The sequence below is a fragment of the Trematomus bernacchii genome, unplaced genomic scaffold (genome assembly GCF_902827165.1).
Source record: "Trematomus bernacchii unplaced genomic scaffold, fTreBer1.1, whole genome shotgun sequence".
NCBI classification, from domain to species: Eukaryota; Metazoa; Chordata; class Actinopteri; order Perciformes; family Nototheniidae; genus Trematomus; species Trematomus bernacchii.
In genome coordinates, this window is record NW_022987772.1 from 1371248 (window position 1) to 1393204 (window position 21957).

The 21957-nt window shown below is 38.8% G+C and overlaps 1 protein-coding gene across 2 annotated transcripts in view; it reads left to right on the plus strand.

Moving 5' to 3' along the window:
- ntrk3b (neurotrophic tyrosine kinase, receptor, type 3b) overlaps positions 1 to 21957 on the plus strand; it is a 245194-nt gene that overhangs the window by 140179 nt on the left and 83058 nt on the right. For both annotated transcript variants that reach the window (XM_034148840.1, XM_034148839.1), the window contains exon 11: positions 2058 to 2160. In XM_034148840.1, the coding sequence (XP_034004731.1) occupies positions 2058 to 2160 (103 nt within the window). The remainder of the gene's footprint in view (positions 1 to 2057; positions 2161 to 21957) is intronic.

The window sequence follows — 21957 nt, forward strand, 5'->3', positions numbered from 1 at the left end:
AACACGACAAACGATGTAAACGTCACTTCTCAAAGTCGTATGTATGGACATGATGATGGCGACACGCTAATGCAGTGTGTGGTGCTGGAATAATGCGAGGGATTCTGTGCAGTTTGTGAAAAGCTACAGTAATGTATTCCACTGTACTTCAGCAGAAACAGGCCTATGGTTAATGGGCTTTTTAATGGCATTTTGACTTGATTAATAACACTGATAATGGCCTGTTTCGACTGTGAACAAGTAAGCAGCTTACCGTAGAACTTGATAAACATGGTTAAATTAACCCTTTGCACTGCGCTAAGTGTGAAGGAAATTATTTTAGCAACAAACTGAACCACAATAAGAGGCTGCTGCAGACTGAAAACTGATGTCTTACAATACCGAGGGCGGTGGTGGCGAAGTCGATAGGGACTTGGCTTGGCAACTGGAAGTTCACCAGTTCGAGTCCCGGCAAGACCAAGTGCTACCGAGGTGTCCCTGAGCAAGGCACCGTTCCCTACACTGCTCCCCGGGCGCCAGACACGGCAGCACACTGCTCCTAACACTAGGATGGAGAGGAACAATTTCGTTACATAGTACCTGTACTGTGACATGACAAAAAAGAGCAATTTAAATTTAAATTTTACTGAAGGTTTTAAAGAGGACATATGAAGCTCAATTGTATGTAGTGTCTCTACTGTGACATGTCTCCATGCTTTAATGTTCAAAAAGCTCTTTATTTTTCTCATACTGCCTGTGCTGCAGCACCTCTTTTCACCCTCTGTCTGAAACCAGAGCACAGTCTGCTCTGATTGGTTAGCTGGCCGGCTCTGTTGTGATTGGTCAACTGCTTAGAGATGTTCCGCCCCTTAGCCTATCAGATACAATGTGTTGGAGCGCCTTTGCAGACCATTAACATGCACACAGCTATAGAACACACTGAAGGAAAGGGAAAACCCCAAATAGCATAATAAGGCCTTTAATTGAAACTTGATCAAGGAGGATTGACGATGACAAAACAGAGAAATATGTCAACGCTGCTGCCACAATAAATTCTTTACCCCAGCCATTCCTATATTATATTATACTATACGCTTCCCAGGCCCTGCAGTAAGCTTCTTTATCTAGAGATGAGATGATATTTTTGTCAAAAAAGTCTTGTATCATGACCAGATGTAGCATGACATTGTGTCTCTTCTGGCTTTCACACTTTATCTCTGTGGCTTTGCATGGCAGAGTGCACTGGGCCGGTCTTATCCGCTATTGGCAGACAGTCCTTCATGTATATGTTATGTGACTGTGTTTGGCAGAGATATGTGTACATTTGGATGTATTTAAATCAATGCAAACACTATACAGATAGGCAAAAGCTTCATCATTTAACAATAAAGTATACATTTCAATACAGCCCCATGCAAAACCAATCTACAATATAAAGACATCCATCCAAACGTGTCCATAAAGACTTTTCTTCTCAGGCCTTTTGACTTCTACCAGCGAGAAAAAGCAAATAAAGCAAATTAAGAATGTTGTAATTTATTTCCTTTTCAATTTGATTCAAAACCAAAGGATTATCTAACAATGCATTAAAGATTAGAACGGATGCTGTTGATGATGATAACAAGCTAACTATTGTCTTTATTTTCATTATTTATTAAGATATAAGATCAGAATTAGAAATATTTGATCTCTTTTACAGCAGGGAATTTTACAGTGTTACATTAATACATGAATTGAATAAGTACTCCCATTTATCCAAATTAGGAACATTTGACTGATTTGGAAACTGGTTGCAATGATGTTGTTGAGCCAGGTTTTAAAATGGCGCTTTGATTTCCACTCTGACGGTAAGTCTGTCTGCAGATGAGGCTCATATTTAAATTACCACCCCTCAACTGGAACACATCACAGCTTAGACAGGTGAACTTTTTATTCTATCCAGACTGCTGTAATATAGGAGAAAGCAGTAGTCATAATCTTGTGGATTAAACTCTGATTTGCAGTATTTAAGGTGATCAGAAGTCTGGAGAGGATTATGATGTGAACACAGAGTGACTCAGCGGTTTCTTTTCTCTCAGGTTTCCATCGCTGTGGGTTTGGCGGGCTTCGCTTGTGTCCTCCTTCTCGTCCTTTTTGTTCTCATCAACAAATACGGCCGGCGCTCCAAATTCGGTATGAAAGGTAAGTCTACACCAACAGACAGGCAGACGGCTATCTTTGGTGTCTCTCCTTTCTGCCAGTTGCATCATTGTGCAGCATCCATTCCCCCAGCTAATCTTCTCTTCAAAACCTTTGTTCATCTGAAAATCTACACATGCAGACACTGTAGGAGTACTTTTTACTGCATGTGTTCAGAACTACTTCACTTTTGTCATATACCCAAGAGAAGTCGTCTGAAAAAAGAGGAATGAAGGTTTTCCTCTTTGCTACAGGTTATCAATGGTCCTGCAGATTGTTGCACTGGAGTTTTGTGTTTCTGCATGTTGTTAAGTTCTGCTAAAGGCCACACATTTGCAGACATGCACGCATATAGACAGCTGGATCAATACTAAAGGGCAGTGTGCATGCAAATTAGGCCTGTATACTGTACATACTCTCTCACACTTTCACCGTGTCTGCAATGTGAAGGGATCCAGAATTAATTAGCGGACTAGGCGCTGTCGATCATGCTGGGAAATTCAATAGGATTAACATGGCTTTTGTGCATGCTGAGCTTTCATTTTGTGTCAACTCCAGGTTTTTGCTTGTGTGTCTGGCGTTGGCGTGGTGGATCAGTGAAAAGGAGTCGTGGTGTTGATCTAGGAACAGAGAGAGAGAAGAAAGGAGAGGACGGCAGTGGCTCAGGTTCCTGTGGTTCACGATCAAGTGTTCACCCAACTGCAGCTCTTATCAGTTGGCAGGCAGAGTAGTGGACATTTGCTCGTGTTTGGTGGTGTTTGTGTGTGCATTTCTCACAAAAAACACACCCTTGTGTCCCTTTTTATAACAGGGTGCATGGATTCCTCTGATCCTACCACATCTAAGTTTTCAATTTCGAGCATTTGTCACTTTTTTCTCCTTCGTGTCACTTTGACCAAATACAACACATTCTCACTCCCAACTCTTCCTATAGTGACGTTATGAGCTGCTCCGACCCTCGGTCCTGACGGACTCCGAAAAGTCCGACATTATACAATCAAACAAATAAATAAACACAAGGATAATTGTGTCTTATTGTTGAGTAAATAACAGTGTGTGGTTTAGAAAATAATACAAAATTAGAAGGAAAAAACGATGAAACAATACAGATTTCAGTTTTCTGAGCCCCTACTCTCCCCCTAACTGACGGCAACAAAAGTCTGACATTATACAATTAAAATAAAGAAGTAAACACAATAAGTGTGGCTTGATATTGAGTAAGAAAAAGGTTGATAAACGCTGTGAGAATGGGTCGGCGGAGAGCATTTCGCCGCGATCCCAACTCGTCTATTACCAACGTTCAGGGAGCTCTATGCAAGTCAATGGGACTCCCTGTTAGTTGAAAATTGACGCAAAAGGGTTTCCCACTGCGTTACAAAGAGACGCCAAGGGATCCTGACATAACGTCACTATAGGACGAGTTGGGAGTGAGAATGTGTTGCCCAATACCACAAACTACGCATGTTTCTCATTTCATACCGTAAGCATGGTGTAAAGCAGCATTAGCCTCTGCCATCCCTTAATTAACTACTTTAAAGGATTAGCGTTTGTAACTCACCTCGGTAAAGAACTCTGTGTGATTATTTAGGGCCAGGCAATTATTCCGTTGGCCTAATGCTGGCTCTAATGAAGGCAGAGGTTTATAGTTAATGAGGCTTTACAGACGTGTTTGTCATGTAATGGCAAGTCGTGAATTTAAGCCGTGCTAACAAACTGCTTCGACACACAGAAGCCAAAGTCTCAAACCATGATGAAAACAGAAGATAATAAATGCAAGATGTTGGGAAACAGAGATCATAGGGAGGAGAAACACCATGACATGAAGGCAGTTTGACCATTTGCTTGTCAAAGATTGAATTGGTGTCACAGCTGCTTGCTAATGATGCATCTCCGTTATGCTAACATTCATATTCCTTTTTATGTAAAGCAAAGTTTTATGCCGATTACAGTTACGTTTTAAACACAACAAATTGGTTGGATCTCTTTTAAATCCAACCACAACCATGTAAACACCTTGTAAACAATGTTAAACTTAATCAACCAGAATCTGTGTTAAAGATCTTCCTTATTTGTACATCTGCTTTCTTTCTTTTTTAAAGCACAGCATCATATTGCTGGTATTGACCTGTTAATCACAAGGTGGTAGCCACGCCCTACAGCCAGCTGTTTGACTTTAAATGGGACAATGATCACATCATAGTGTAGTGAAAGATACCTACATCTAGTGATTCATACCAGAAAATCATCAGGGAAATGTTGAAAAGGCATTTTTTTGATAGACGTCAATACAACCAGGATTAATTTGCTACCAGTGGAGAGCCATTTGATGGAAAACAGGTTTAGGCTATAGTCATGGGACAGCAAGCAATCAAGACAATATATTTATCAGGTCAATGTTAAAAATCAGTAGTAAATATTGTGAGAAGTAAGGGTCATTTTCTCATTGACTTCTAGACACATACGCTTTTTTTGCAACAGGTTGTGTGGAGCATATATTCTGTTTTACGCAACTCTTGACATACAGTTAGCTTCCTGTTTCTGCTGCAAAATCTTTTTTCCTATATAGTCCACTCCTTATTTATTTGGGATTTGAACCGGCGACCCTCCAGTTACAATGCCAAATCCCTACAGACAGAGCAATGCACATCATGCTGTATGAAGCGTATTTGAGCTTAAGGGAAAGCGCCATACAAATCCCATGTATTATTATTATTATTAGTCTTTACAGTACTTAGAAGACTAGTGATTGAGACCTTAAAGTCATATGTAAAAGGTTCACTTTGGTATTTAATCAACTGAGAAGTAGTGTATTTTTCTCCTAGACTTCTAGAAAAAAGGCTTTTCTTGCAACCAGTGCCATTTGATACAATACAGTAATGAACAATGCACCATATTGTGGCAGCATTGAGGGGGTACTGTAGCGTGTTTTAATGCAGCGTTTCTGGAGGATTTTCATTCATTCTTGGACAAAGTGTGCTTCAGATGCAGTTTCAGTTCTCTCTAAGCATGAGCGCTGCAAAGCATAATTCATCTCTTTGATAGCAAGGTCCAACGTTCTCTTGGACACTGTAGGGCGTCTTTTAAAAAATTGCATTTCATGGATATTTCACTCGCGGTTCTCGAGTAACGCTCGCTGCTTCGTATGATATGTTAAGATTGCCCGCTTTGCTCAAGGGCACCTCAACATTTTCTGTCAAGAGACCGAGCCGCATATTTCATCCTTTTTTTATTCTCTGCTCAGATCATTTTTTCTTCCCTGAGTCATTTGAGTTCAGCTGCCTCATTCAAGGTAATAACTAGTTTCATGAGTTACTTGAAGGTTGAACAAATCACCAGGTTGAGCCGTTCGTTGATTTATTTCCGGCTTTTTACATTAAAGGTCAGCGTAAGGTGGAGCATGTAATGTGTTTCTGCCCTGCTATTCTTTCCATAAGGTCCGTACATGTCTTCATGCAATTTACAAAGAAAAAGGCTTTAGAATCAGAAGTGGTGGAAGAAATACTCAAATGTTACACTTAGCAGGAATACTATGTTGTTAAATTACTCTGTTACAAATGAAAGTCTTGCCTTCAAAATGCTATAGAGTAAAAGTACAAAAGTAGTGGCTTCCACATATATTAAGGTACCAAAAGTAAAAGTACTTGTGGGAGTAAAACATAGAAGACTGGCTTCCAAAATGTAGAAGTATAAAGTAGCATGAAACAAAAATACTTTACATTACATGTCAGACGCGTTTATCCAAAGCGACTTACATGCATTTAAAGAACGTCCACATAGTACATAAACAAAAATCTTGAGTTAATATACGTCACGAGATCCAACAACTGAATATCAGTGCTAATCATTCCCTTTGTAGTACAGACTGTGGATATTGTACATGGTGCTGCTGTCTGCCAGGCTGAGTGATGAAGGTGAAACACCCTCAAAGAGAGGTGATGTCAGTGTGGACTCTTATAGGACCTCACGCTGTTCTATACAATAGCTTGATGTGTGTGTGTGTGTGTGTGTGTGTGTGTGTGTGTGTGTGTGTGTGTGTGTGTGTGTGTGTTGTGTGTGTGTGTGTGTGTGTGTGTGTGTGTGTGTGTGTGTGTGTGTGTGTGTGTGTGTGTGTGTGTGTGTGTGTGTGTGTGTGTGTGGTGTGTGTGTGTGTGTGTGTGTGTGTGTGTGTGTGTGTGTGTGTGTGTGTGTGTGTGTGTGTGTGTGTGTGTTCCCCTCCCACTCTTGTTCTGGAGAATCAGCTGGGAGGCCTGAAGAAGTCATTACCTTTGGATGGAGCCATAATGGATTTTCGCTCCACTAAATCACTGTGGCTCTTTTGGCTGTTTGAGTTTGATCACCGACCGTTTCTGGGCATCCAATAAAAACTCTCTCTTTTTTTATTTCTTTATGTTGCTGGAGGGTCGGTGTGTGTGTGTGTGTGTGTGTGTGTGTGTGTTCATGTGCATGCGTCACTCAATTGATTTGCTAACATCTTAAGGCCCAGCGCCAGGTCCGTGCTCTCGCTGCGTTTACGGCCCTGACTGATAGACTCCTTCTCAGTGTATGTGGTTGTAATTGTGGTTCTATGAAAGATACTTGTACCTGTCTGCATGTGTTGGATGTGTGGGCAGTAGATTACCTGTTGCTCTGATCAATATTTCTACCTTTCAGCTAAATCTTTCTGTCGTCTAAGCAGCCGCCTCATTCTTCACATTGTGATTCACACCGCTGGCTTTTGAAGTGTCTTTCACACACATTTTTAGTCGCCCGGGAATCAATAATACTTCTTTAGAAAAACAAACTCAGCATGTCAGTAATAAGCATTATGCTCCCCTGTCATCTTGTATTATGTTCTGGTAGAAAATTGCCCCACCCCTGCTGCTGTAAGTGCAGCAAATATACAACCAGGTATATATCATTTTGTCACCTTTTAAATAAAATCCCCTAAAAGCAGAGATCCAGGCCAGACGTATCCATATATTTTGTGTTAACAATTATTAGGTGCAACCTTGTTATTGTCAGTACTTGCTGTAGACCTCACTTTAAAAGCTGTAAGTCACTGCAGAAACAGAAAACCTTACAGACTTCATCGGGACTGTTTGGCTTTGAAACATTTTAAGAAAGTGTCTTTAACAAACTGATATAGTCAAACTAAAATAGCACTTGGTGTATATACATCAAGGGATGGCCCAAATAGGAAGACAAGACCTAGAAACGTATATTTCACTTTGTTATAATTGTCCTTTGATGTATAATTTGATATAGTTAACATTGAACAGTTTTATGTACATCAGCAAATCTGGATATCTCACTTTTGGAGGCATATTTACAGGGATGTTACTGCAGCCATCTAAGAAATGGTCTGGCACATAACCACCTGTTGTAGTAACACTTTCTTTTGGCAATCTGGCCCTTGCAATCTTATTTTCTTTCAATTAATTGTGGCACGGGAGGGCAGATAAGACAATTGTAGGTGACCAACACCAGCTTTCATGACCTAAAAACATGTCTTAAAGGTTAAAGTTAAAGCAAAAAACGAAATGAAAGCCCAAATAAAGACAACACGTCAATGCTGTGTCAATCAGGAGTCCTGCCCTAACACTTTAATGTCGATTTTACACAAAATGGGACCATCATTTACAAAATGAACGTCATGCTTTATTAAAGAAGACTTGAAACTAAAAATTGAGACAATAAACTCATCAATTAGATTTGTACTGAGGTTATAAATCAAGTATGAAGTAGGGACATTTTCTCATAGACTTTTATACAACTGGACTTGTTTCGACAACCATGGGGTGCCATTTGATTAAATGCATGTTCAGTACCGTTTTGGAGGTTGCAGCTTAGACAGACCTGTAGTATGTGAGTTATAAAGGTTCTTCATGCAGGCTTTAATAACTTCAGACCTTTCCCCCGCTCCCATTCCTCATGCTAAGCTTACTGGCTGCTGACTGTATGCCCTGCAGACATGAAAGTGGTATCTTCTCATCTAACTCTTGGCAAAAAAAAACGAGGATATGTTCAAAAGTGTTTACACGCTGGCTGGCCTCAGACACGCTGCTCTTTAAGGCCGGGGTAACTTCCACACAAGTCTTTGAAATGTGCCCCTTATAGTCTTTAACCCTATTAAACACTATGAGGCTGGAAATGCTGACAGCAGCAAATGAGTTGAATCATAAATGCTGAGTCAGCGTGAAGTGAGGGTGAGATGAAGCACAGTCAGAGCGAGGCTACCTGAGAGTCAAGGTGAGCAGACGCTGTTCTCATTTAATCACGTTTAACCATCTAGCCATTTAGTTAAAGCCGTTACTGAGCGAGCGCAGGTCGGCTTCTGATCACTGGAGCGTACAGAGACAAATGAAACGTCTGATCTAAGTATTCTGTTTTAATCCACACGCAGTTCAGGTTTTTAGTAGGGCTTTCGATATTAACACGTTAATGCTCAAAAATAATGGAAACCTAAACATGGCAAACAATGTTTTTACGCCCATTTATCACATTACAAAGTTTGACCCCACTTTATTCATGTTCAAGGTTCAAGGCTTTTATTTGTCATTTGTACATAGCTACAGTGTAGTTATGTCGATGAAAATCTTAGATCACAGGCTCCTCCAACAGTGTGACACAATGAAACAGACAAACAGAAAAAAATAGAGTAAATACAAAAAAAATTGTAAAATAATACAAAACAATTGTAAAATAATACAATTTTTTTTTTAAATAATACAAAAAAATTGTAAAATAATACGAACAAATTGTAAAGAACTAGTTTTTATATAATGAATTGCATGGTAGTGAGACAAAGAAAGCTGAGGAATTGGCACAAGCTACCATAATACCATGCAAGTATATGTCCTGTGTAGCGCACATTAGGGTGATCACAGTATGGATACTACCATCAAGTATATATCCTGTTTTGCACTCAGAGGGTGATCATGGTGGCTCTCTGTGACAGACTTTGTTGATGCTGTAGCTAAGTGTTGAAAGCTTTTTTGACTTCTTTATTACAAAAACACCATGTGTGTATTTGTTTGATTCCCTCCCAATATACCAGTTAATAAGATGAGATAAGATGGAACTTTATGTATCCCCTTGGGGAAATGCAGGCGTTTATAGCAGCAACAGGGTCAGAGTTAAAAACAGGATTCACAAAAGGTAAACATAAAGAGAAAATAGGGTAAAAATAAAGTGATAAAATAACTGTTGAAACAAGATATCATTGAGCATTTGAATGAACATGTGCAGATGTGAGTGCACACTTATTATGTATACTACTAATACTAGTATTTTAAACGTGTGATGAAGCAAGATTGACGCCACCAGTTTTTAGACATGCATATAGACATGTAGGTAAATCACATAAATTGCCATAATGCACACACACACACACACACACACACACACACACACATACACACACACACACACACACACACACACACACACACACACACACACACACACACACACACACACACACACACACACACAGCATCATAACTGTACCCTGAGGCAGCTGCTAGCCTCTGTGATCCAGGCGTGTGTCAGGGCAGCTTACCCTCCTCTCCGCTACATTACCTGAACCAGGCCTGGGGATGATCAGCCCACAAACACACACACACACACACACACACACACACACACACACACACACACACACACACACACACACACACACACACACACACACACACACACACACACACTGCAGTATTTACCGCATCGCTGCTTCTCTTGGCCTCCAGTGGCCGGATCGCGCTCTGCCCCTGAGCAGCAGACATGTCGGTGTGCAGACAGACGGGCGATGAGTCTGAACATGTCAGGCTCAATTCAGACCAGAATATTTCAATCATATGTGATTTAAATACTCTGCTCAACATTAGACATGTAATGGATAGTCATTGCATGCAGTGGCAGGAAATCTACTCAAGTAAAGTACAATTTTGTGGTATTACTATATTTAAGTATTTGTATTTTCTACTTCTATGATACACAAGGGTTATGTACTTTAAAGATGACAATTTTACATAGAGAAACTATAATGAATTTATAAAAGCATACATCGTTAGGGCTTAAACTGCCAGATTATATTAAGTATAGCTAATATTATCTCCAACAGCAACCCGTTTTTTAAGTGAAATACTTAATGAAATACATAATATTTTACAGTTTTTATATTGCACAATTATTAATTATTTTAACATCTGTTGCCAAATCAGCAAACATTTTAATGCAAACAGGGATTTTTTTATGACATTATATTGATTAAATACTGTGTTTCACAGTTAGAAAATGGTGAGCATATTTATCAGTTTTTCTGAACACAAAAAGAGAGAGAAAATGGCAAGTTATTTGTAGAAAAAAAAAGTCAAAGAGGGCAGTTGAGGGCTAACACATTACCGCTCTTACTAATCTTGTGCAGATGGAGATTTTAAATGTGAGAAACTTTCCTCCTTCAGCACAGGTGTTTAAGGGACATGTCAGACCTTATGTACACCACGCTGTGTGCAACTGATTCACTCACTTCATGAGTAATGGTAATGAAATGTGAAAAGTAGATTTTTCTTGGATGAAAAACATCAGCTGATCACAAACCTTCGTGCACAAATGTGTTTACCCTTCTACTCAGTTGCTACACTACCAGCCATCCTAATTGGCTGTAATTCATTCTTCTGAACGCATGCGACAGATGGGGACTGCCAAGAAAAAAACAGCGAAAAGGCGCACCGGGTAAAGTGCTTCCCGTTATATCTCTTCCCAGAAACTAAAGTCCATCTTCCATCACGTCCGTTGTCATATTGTGTTGTTTTTCAGACTAGCTCAAGCCACAGATAGACTCTTTTAGTGGACGTTAAAAGGATTTGAATTCAGCCTGCCTGCAACCTCTCAGCCGCAGCATTATCTCACATGGCTTTCCATAGCTGTTTCTGCACGTTCTATGGAAAAATGAAAATAAAAAAGGGCCTGTTTATTATTTATCTCTGCTAAAAGTTGCATGAGAGCCTTCCCCTGCGCTGTGGATCGAGTATAGAGTGCAGGGTGGCCTGGGGATGGAGCTGTGGACATGCTGTTCTTGGAACAAATAGGATTGCTATTTTTTGTTTTATTGTATTTCGGACTGTCAGCAGGGCTAACAGCTAAGTGCCCTCTGTCCTGGTGGTGTCTCTCTGCAGAGCAGCACACCGCCACACGTTGTAAAGTGGTTCACTTCGATGCACTTCGACTGGGTGTTAGCAAGCTTCTTCCCTTTTAGGTCTATCAATAGTTCAGAAGGTGGTCGTAGGGTTTTCTGAGTTGAAGAATATAGCTTAATATAGCCTGATATCTTTAAAAAAGTCAGCATATGGCAGAATGTAGGAGTAGAAGTCTCTTTTACCGCAGGCTTTCTAAACCGCTGCGGCAATTTGGATCCATCCCCAAGAGGAATTGTGGAGAAAAATATCATCCTGCTTCTTTTTTTAAAAGCTACGAGCGCTAGCAGTCAGAGAGACATTCGTCTGATAATGAAAACATGTGTGGTTACACTGTAAACCATTTAAAGAGAGCTGTTTTCAGTAGAGCTGAACAATAAGGTCCATCAAAATGCATCAGGGACGACTTCAATTAGTATTGATCAGGAAAACCTCGGCTCCAAAGTGCTTTTCTTCTTTTCCATTGTGGGATATATCAGGAATAGAGAAACACATCAATCAATTCTACTATATAAGTATTGTGAGACGGAGCAAAAAGGCTCAATTGGTTTTGAATTTTCACACTTTCAAAAGAGAAAACGTTTTATTTAGAAAAGGGAAAATGTGCAGGGAAGAATTGAGTAATTTAAAAAGGAAATCCACTGTTGGTGTTTCTTTGGCCTGGTTATTAAACAGCTAGATACTAAATAAACCAACGACTTGAATCACAGCGTTGATTAAAAAGGATTTTATTGATTTAATAATGATTTTATTGCCTCCTCTGTTTCACTGTGTACCAACGGCTGGAATTACAGCAACGTGAATGAAAGTGACGGCAGCACTAATCTAGGTTTTCTGTAACTGTTTGAGTCTTCTAACGGTTTGCTTTTCCATTAAACGCTATCAGAGCCCATACCGTGTTCCCTTTAGTGTTTACTTCCTGTCTGTCTTCTTCTGATGTTCCCTTTAGTGTTTACTTCCTGTCTGTCTTCTTCTGATGTTCCCTTTAGTGTTTACTTCCTGTCTGTCTTCTTCTGCTGTTCCGGTTAGTGTTTACTTCCTGTCTGTCTTCTTCTGATGTTCCCTTTAGTGTTTACTTCCTGTCTGTCTTCTTCTGATGTTCCCTTTAGTGTTTACTTCCTGTCTGTCTTCTTCTGCTGTTCCCTTTAGTGTTTACTTCCTGTCTGTCTTCTTCTGCTGTTCCCTTTAGTGTTTACTTCCTGTCTGTCTTCTTCTGCTGTTCCTGTTAGTCTTTTACCCTTCACTGGCGACAGTTTAGTCATCATAAATCCAACGTTTTCGGTGCTCTCGAAAAATATAAAAATCAATATTCAGAAAGCATTCAAGTCCTCGATTGTAACACCTTTACCACGTAAATCCCACTGTTGGCACATGTGCTTTCAAGTAGGATTACCTAACCTTTTATACGAGGCTAGAGAATCTCTATTGGCTCCATAAGTAATCATAAACACATTTATTTGCTGCGTTGAACTTCCATTCAACCTCCCAACCATACAGTATATTCTTCGTCCTGGAGGACTTTGCTAATGATTATTGCGCTCATATTTTCTGCAATTTACAGAAGGCCTTGCAATAGACTCATGGCGTATAGTGCTGATGAGTTTCCTCACAGTTAATGAACATTAAGGGACTCAGTCTGAGTCGACAGCCTTCACGGAGTCCATAAAGTCCTCCTCACAATAATGCAATATTTCACCACTGTTCCCTGAAGGCCTCACAGTGTCAGCAGGAGGCGTTCAAAGTGCTGCCCTTGTTGTTTCCATTCAATTCAAAAGATGCTCAAGCCCTGATGTGGCTAAAAAAACATGAGCTAATTGTAAAGGGTTCCTACAAGGCAAGTCAAATTTATTTTAAAATCAACTTTATATAACAGCAATTAAAGATGAAAAAGGACGTTAATTACTTACATTTTAAGGACTTTTTACCAAAATCTTATGAGTGTTATGCTTCTGCTACTGTATCTCGATCAGTCGGACGTTAGTTGGAGAGTAATTCGATTAAAAACAATACAATATTCTTAATTTCAATCGCAGGCTTTTATATTTATTTGTGGAAACCAATATATTCCTGTGTGATATATACTTCAAATGTAATTAAATGTCACTCATTCATGTTGTTTGGATATATAAAGAAAGATTGTAACACACAGTGGGTGTTTCTCAATGTCGAGTACGCTTGCTTGGTAGCACATGTCTTCCGAGTCACTTGCTTCAGAAGCGAGTCAAGAATACTTCCTGGCATTCGGAAAACGAAGTGTGGAACACGCTAGCAAGTGTGCAGGTGTGCGTCATATGAGAGGCCCCGCCTTACATCTTCCGCCACAGATTTGGGGAAATTGGTCCGTGCGCAAAGCATTGTGGGGATTTTAAGACCGCGGAGTCTACACATGTGCAGCCTCGAAATGTCTCGCTACGAAGTACGCCGGGCTCGGTAGAATTCCAAGTATGCTGGACACAGTCCTTCGGCGGCACTCAATGACGTAGCATGCTTGAAATAGTGGCTCTGGAGCAGCTTTACTCGACATTGAGAAACACCCCGTGTCAGCAGGAGGCGTTCAAAGTGCTGCCCTTGTTGTTTACATTCAAATAAAACATATTAAAGCCCCTTCAAAAGACCATTAGGGTTAAGGACAGATTTGCACGCATGTTTAATGTAACATCAAATAATTATTGACATTAACGCGAGAGATATTCAGTAAAATATTACTTATTTTTTAACTGGGATTCTCTCATTTCAATGACAGTTTTCTGCTGTAAATTCATATTCTAAAGATAAGATGTACTTTATTGATCCGAATTTGGGAAATGTTTGCGTTGCAGCAGCATAAAAGAGAAGGCATTGCACATTAGAGAAACTAAAATAGGAGTAATCAACAATTCTAAAATGTAAGTATCTCAAAATAGAAATAAAACAGCATTAAAAAAAGAAGAAAATATACAATAATACTTGTTCTACTGTATGTTTACCATAATCAGCTCATAGGAAGCATATGTAATTATGAGTTATGTGCCTAACACATATAAATGATGCCCAAGGGAAATAGAGACTAGAATATAGTTTGTAAACGGTTTCAAACCTTTACAAATCTCAGTTATCTGCAGATAGAGTCAGTAACCTGTGTTGTAAGAGTACTTGTAGAAACAGTATTTATAAAGAAGTGTAGCTTAGTCAAACATCTCTCGCCCTTTGTTCCCCCGCGGAAAACTTCGGCATGATTCCAGTTTGGATTTCCTAATTTGTGAGGGTGTTGCTCACGAGAGAGGATCCACTCAGAGGTGATTCTCCGGGTCTGAGGTGAGACTCCCGACTAATTAAAAGATAAATAATGAAATATTTAAAAGAGAGAGAGAGAGAGGCTGCATGCTGGGAAGGTTTTGAACCCCCCGCTGTAGCAGCTAGTTTATTCAGTGTGAGGTTTAGCCACCGGGCGGCAAACTGCTCACGTTATGTAAGAGCCAAATGTAGGGAGTCACATGTTCACTCCCACGCTTAGAGTGAGATACTTTACTCTGACGGAGACAAAACACTTCAGCTACTGCACATTGAGCTCCTAAATCAATGATGTGACAGTCATAATGATATATGGGCCATTCCACAGAATTGGTTCAAAGTCAGGTTGGAAATATTTTAAAATGTTGTATGTTTTTATCCCAAAACGTTGTCCATATCTAAATGACACATATCTAGTAAAACAACCGTACATTTTTATATCGTATTTTCAGACTGTATTGGAATGTTCTTCCTCTACCGAACATGTTCACTACCGAAAGCTAGTAAATATACTGTAGTAAAACAGTATATATAACAGGGAGTGTATTCACAGTAATGTATCCACATGTATTAATGGCAATGTTGTGAATATTGTAACATAGGTGAGTTTGGTTTAACAGTTTCCTTTACAATACAGTGCTCTTCTCTGTTTTATCAGTTATTCTAATCGTTGTTTTACTGCAACATGGCAGAACACCAGCTACTGCACATTCAGCTCTTAAATCAATGAGGAGGTGACAGTCATAATGATATGTACAGAATATAACAGGGAATGTATTTATATTATCATTATGATGTTATAGTTTGGTTTAACAGTGACATTGTCTTTACTATAACCCCACTCTACCATGTTCTACAACAGCATATTCAAATCTACTGCATGTTTTATGGCATCAAAATAAAGAAATATATATATATAGAGAATAAAGGAAATGCATATGATTATTGTGTTATTGGATTATTATGAATATTTTTAATAATAATCATACTAATAAGTGTGCGCTTCAAGGTACTCAAAATTCTTAAAACACTTACAATTCATTAATACCAAAAAGACGACCCTCTTAAGAATATAAAAACATTTTAATTATAAATTAGAAGCAGTTTTGACATATTTTACATATAACAGTAAATTGAATCCATTAAAGATATATACAAAGATGACTATATCATCTTCTATTATAACTGTTATAATGACAATACTGTATAATTAGAGTTAAACTAAAATGCTAGATGTGTTTGGTAAATTAAATACAAAAATATAAATAGAAAGTTAATAAGGTAAGACATTTTTTTTAAATAAATGAATAATTTAAATGTATTTTAAGTCATTTTGGATCTGCGTGATCTTTGTTAAATTATTCCAATCATCACTGTAAACTTACTGTAAATAACCGTCAATTAAGGATATTATGTATAAATATATAAAGTAATGATCGTACCATTGGTGCATTAGTGAAAGTACTACACCATGTTAAATAATGACAACATCATCAACATATTATACACATGTATTGACAGTAGTCACTATAGTGGTCATTTCTGCTTTATGATTGCTTAGCGAACTTATGGTCGGCGTCTCTAAGTATGATAATTTAATGCCTCCATAAATAAAATGCTTCCTATATGGACTTTTAATTATACAGTGCATCTACCTAGATACGCAGTTTAATTAAAAGTGACAGTATCCCATTCAGCTTTAATATATTCTACAGTGACAACTTACAGTGTATTGTAATTTTAAAAGTTATATTATATCACACACTGAATAATTTACCATATATAATGTATTATATATTATTCCACTTTATGCAAATGCAAAAAGTGTTTCATAGGTGTAATACAAATATTGGACCGTTTCTAAGCGAGCCACAGTGCAGTTATATTGCAGTGAGAACATCATGCCAGTAAATGGCAGGAAGTGAACCAAAACGCAAGGCATTATGGGTCGTATGCACAGGTGTGAGATGGTGTCAGGTAGACGACAGGTGAACATGAGAGGAATGACTGCTGCAGGAGGTCTCAACATCTTCAGAATGAGAATACTTCATTTATCTCGGGGTGGACATCGATTTTGTGACAGATGCACGATTTAAGAAAAATATTAGATTAAATTAGATGAAAATTCAGTTCAATTCAATTAAAAAAATAATAATAATAAAATAAAAAGTATTGATAAGATATGAATAGCTTAGAGTAAATTGTGCCATTGTACTACAATTATAATAACAGTAGAAATGTGTATAATACAACACACGCAATGGTATTTAATAATAAATAAATACATATTAATTAATTATTTGTATATAAATATATATTAATACAATTATTTATGTAGAAATAAATTAATAAATTGTATTAATAAAGGTTTTCATGCTGACAACTAATTATTGCTCTAAATGTAGAGTGTAATACAATAATAAACAATATGAGTTGACCAGATGCCCCATTTCACACCAATAAGAGCATTGGTTACTGGGAATTTGAACCACTATGGTTAGGACTAGCCAAATGTACTATGGTTTTAAATTAAACAAATATTGTTTTGAACTAATCTGTACCTTTAACTTTAGTAACAGCTAGCAGCTCGGTGAGCCTGAATGCACCGCGATGCTTCTGTTAAATATGGAACTGTCTTTCCATCCCATCTCCCTGTATTCCCACTGGCTAACGTTCCCATCAGCCCCTCCCAAGTTCGCATTAACATACCTCTGGGATCAGCAGACCGTGTTATAGACAGAGAACAAGCCTCCATCTTTCAAAAGGATGCTTAAAGTTTGAGCTCTAGGGAGTAATTGTTGTGTAATCACAACTGGAGGATTAATTATTCATAGAAGCTAACACAAAGTGAATCGAATCTCTTCCTGCTCTCATGTCTCCGTATGTCTCTCTATCATCTGATCTCCTCTCTCTTCCTCCATCTCTCTTTCCACACTAATGGAGTTAGCGAGCACAGAGGATAAAACAATTAAAACTAAATTCATTTGAATGAATTAAGGAGCAGGGAGCTGCAGTAGCTGACACTTCTGAGGCAAGACGAATTATCCTGCATGGCTGCTTTACTAGCATTTTACAGGCCTTGTCCCACCTCATTAACTTGTGTATTAACCCGTGACGAAGCATTGTTAGTACACAGTAATGCAACATAGATGGGAGGGATGAATATGTGAGGAAGGAAATGGTTAGCGCTCATGGATGTTTAAAGAGAACTGGATACAGCGTAGGAGACGGGGCCCGTTCATTCAAGTTGCTCCGTGGTGGACTCTTAAGAAAAAAAGGCCTGGATCGTCCCTGGATCATCTCTAGATCTTCCGTGGATCTTCCCTAAATATTCTCTGGATCTTTGGCGATCTTTCCTGTATCTTCACAGAATCTTCCATGGATCTTCTCTGGATCAATCCTAGATCTTCCCTAGGTTTTCCATACATCTTTCCTGGGTCTTCTCTGGATCTTCTCTGGATCTTCCCTAGATCTTCCCTGGATCTTCCCTAGATCTTCCCTGGATCTTCTCTAGATCTTCCCTGGATCTTCTCTAGATCTTCCCTGGATCTTCTCTAGATCTTCCCTAAATATTCCCTAAATGTTCTCTATATTTTCTCTGGATGTTTGGTTATCTTTCCTACATCTTCCAATAGTCTTACCTAGATCTCCCTTTGATTTTCCCTAAGTAATTCCCATATCTTTCCTGGGTCTTTCTTGGCTCTTCCCTAGATCATTCCTAGGTATTCCCTGGAAAATATATTTTTTTTTTCCAGACGATTAACCGGAGTTTATCGTGTAAATTAAATGAGTGTCTGACATCTTATCTAACTTTTAAAATGCTTTTCTTCCTGGCAAAAATCAGATGACGTCTCACTAATTTCAGTCAATGGAAAAATGTGTCTTTGGGCCAAAATTACCTCTGGAACCGACACTGAAGTTGTATTACCAATGTTTGGACACTATAATTAAATTAGCTTCACACTTCCTAATGCTCTGCTTTATTGTCTCTCCTTCTGATGGACTTCCTTGAAAGGTGAATCACAATACCTCCATGCATTTTCCTATATTCTCCAGTAAGCATCAACTGTAGAATCTTAAGATCTGCAGCCTGGCTCACGGAAAGACTTCAGAGGCGGTTAAGGCACTGCCAAGGCCATCTGTGTGCTCTAAGGGTGTGAAATGAAGACGGAGAGTGTGTCATGCCGCCATGAGAGGTCATTACTGGCTCGGCAAAGGCAGAAGATTATGTCAATTTTACAGGTCACAGTCTCTCGGGTCACTACATTCTTTATCCTCTCGGTCATGGTGACACCTAAACACTCAGTAATGAATCCAAAAGTGTCTGGAGTTCAAATATGCATCATGAGGAACAGCAGCTGAACGGGTGTCACCGGAGATGATGAGAAGCAGCCAGATGGCAGCAGGATGTTTGTCCTGGAGTCACTGCAACATCTCTCTCTCTCTGCTGGCAGATTGTCACTTTATGTGTTTATATGCGGAGTAATGACTGGAGGTTGTTCACCGTTTTCATTTGACTGGACTGATCTAAGAGGTCTGCCCTGTGCTGCCCTGCTGTTTTTCTCTTTAGCAAGGCACTGAACTCGCAGCTTATAGTCTTACTTTTGAAGAAAACAAGAACAACAGATTTAACAACAACGAGGAAGCATGTACAGTTTGCGAAACCATACAATAATTGAAACTATAAAAAAGCCCTTTGTTCGGTTGAGGGGTGTGTCAAAAAGTGTTAAAATCGCAGACTCAGGATTTGTTCTCCTCTAAGACTCTAAATCAATCATAATGTCCTGAAATCAATTAAAACAAATAGGTTTTCTCTACAGAAGAAGTAAGATATTGCTACTGAAGAGAAGTAATCTTACACACAAGGTCAAATGTGTGTCAATCATTGTGTGATAAAAAGTTGTAGCAGTATATAGTGTACAATATGTTTCTTCAGAAATAAAAAGGCAGCTAGCTCAGTCCTATCTTTTTGAACATGTTTATACTCAGGGGTGCACACAACTTTCTCAGTGAGGTACTCAGATGAGTACCTGGAGTCAGTGTTTGGTACTCCAACTTCTGGCGATTGTCAACGGGGGGGGGGGGGGGTGGTGGTAGTGGAGTACAGCGCTTCGTGATTGTCAACTGATTGCATGTCATAACTTATAAGTGATGGACCGTAGCAGATCTTGAAATTATCACATTTGTGCATGGAAATCTTTTTTTGAGAACTTCTCGTGATCCCAATTATGGAAATTGAATTGTGTCTCAAAATACTCACATCCCCAAACAGTGTGGGGGCGTCATGTTTAAGGTAGCAGTGAGATAATGAAATAAGCTCAGTTTGAGTAACACATTAATGGTTAATGACATTTAAATGTTGATCACATGCCAACACAGTGCACTCAGTGAAACCACAGAAGGACTAGAGTTGGTCTGAGCTCCACGTCCTCTCAGCGGAGCGACTCTGATTTTATGCAAGCACACAGTCAGAGAATGCATTATTTGAGGTGCAATCTAATTTCCATTAAGTCCTTTCCCCGCGCTATGATTAAAAAGGAGTTGCTCATAAATATGTGTTATGTCTTCATGCAAAGTGGTCTTTTATGAAGACACAAACAAAGCGGCGTCTAGAATCACATTAACCTCTTTCATATAGATATACAAAATACCCCTTTACTCTATTGAAATGAATGGCTGAAGCCCTGGATGTAATTTACTCATTGATGGGTGTATTCTTCTTTCTGCCATAGTGTTATAATTCAACTCCCAGTAGATATCCAAACAGAAAACATGACCAAGACATGGAGATTTCACGAGTTAATCCTTTTAAATCTAATCATAAATGTTGTATTTGAACTATTTTACAAGAACTATAATAACATTAGGAGCTCTTCCCTGGTGAAAGAGCTTGATGTATGTAAACACAGAATTAAAGCACAAAACAAATCATAACAGAGCCCACCGAAACACAGAGGCAGCCATCTTGCGTTATAGTGTTATAATTAAACTCCCAGTAGATATCCAAATAGAAAACATGACCAAGACATGGAGATTTCATGAGTTAATCTTTTAAAATTGGATCATAAATATTGTATTTTACAAGTATTTTGAGCGCAGTCTCACAAAAAAACGTGAAATAGCGACGTTGGTCGACTGGGCAAAACGTAGTATATTCACAAATAACCCTCTCAAGACGTGACATGGATACAATATTTTTGTCCTATTCATTTCTAATGACCACTGTCCATGTCACATGATCGCAAACTTTCCCAGTGAGAAAAAAAACATGGCGGACACCCGATTTATTTTTAGTGGAAAATCCTAAATTGTAGGATAGTTTGGCCGTTATAATACTTTTTGATTACATTTCTAGCGAGAAGTTTATATTCTACTTTTAGAATCTACGTCCAGTGGGATCTATAGTTCGATAGATATTACGAAGATTATTTGAGCTCCATGTTTGTTTTTTACAAAATATTGTATCCATGTCACGTCTTGAGAGGGTTATTTGTGAATATACTACGTTTTGCCCTGTGGACCAACGTAGCTATTACACGTTTTTTGTGAGACTGTGTTGGTATTTTCATCAAATGTACACTGACTGTTGTATTAGAACAGTTGGCGAAGACATAGCTGCATCATTATACATTGGATCAATTTAATCTATATACTAGGCAAGAATACACTTTTATTTTCCCTTTCTTTGTCTGGATAATGAAAATAGAAACTGTTTTGCTTACAATGGACTCATATTCCTTAAATTCTCTGCTTGCAAAAGAGACCAAAAATATGCCTCCTGGTAAAGGAGCTACTTCTGATTCATTACAGATGTTATTTTATATGTGTTTTTCCTAAGGCTAGGCGTAGTAGGTCATCACATAAGTACACAGCTTCTGTAACTTATGTGCACCAGAGTTCACTTAGTTTACAATTTTCAAATTGAACGTTGTTAGAGTGAATCATCCGGGCTGTAGAAGGCTTCATGTGATCTCCATCCGTCCTCTGGTACGTCTCCACCTGACGTCAATGCGCTCATGATTCAAGAGTTATCTCTGTTCATTGAAATCCTGCACACTTGTGCCGCAGGTTTGAACTTGCAGTGCTTTATATTTTGGAGAAGTGAAACCTTGACCTCTCTGAGCGTTTCCCACCATGTGTCGTGCTTGCTCAGCAGTCATTCTTCAATACAAAAAGTTTCCCTGAGGAGTATCCGCCTATCTGTGCCGTTTACATTGCTTTTAAAATCCCTCCAAGAGGACCTGTATTTCTGCTTTGTAGCTGTAATGTTATGATACTGCTTCTTGGCAGTGTGTTTATTTGTGTGTCTGTGCTTCATGGCAGCTAGCTGGCAGGGAGATAAACTCCATGTGGCCCA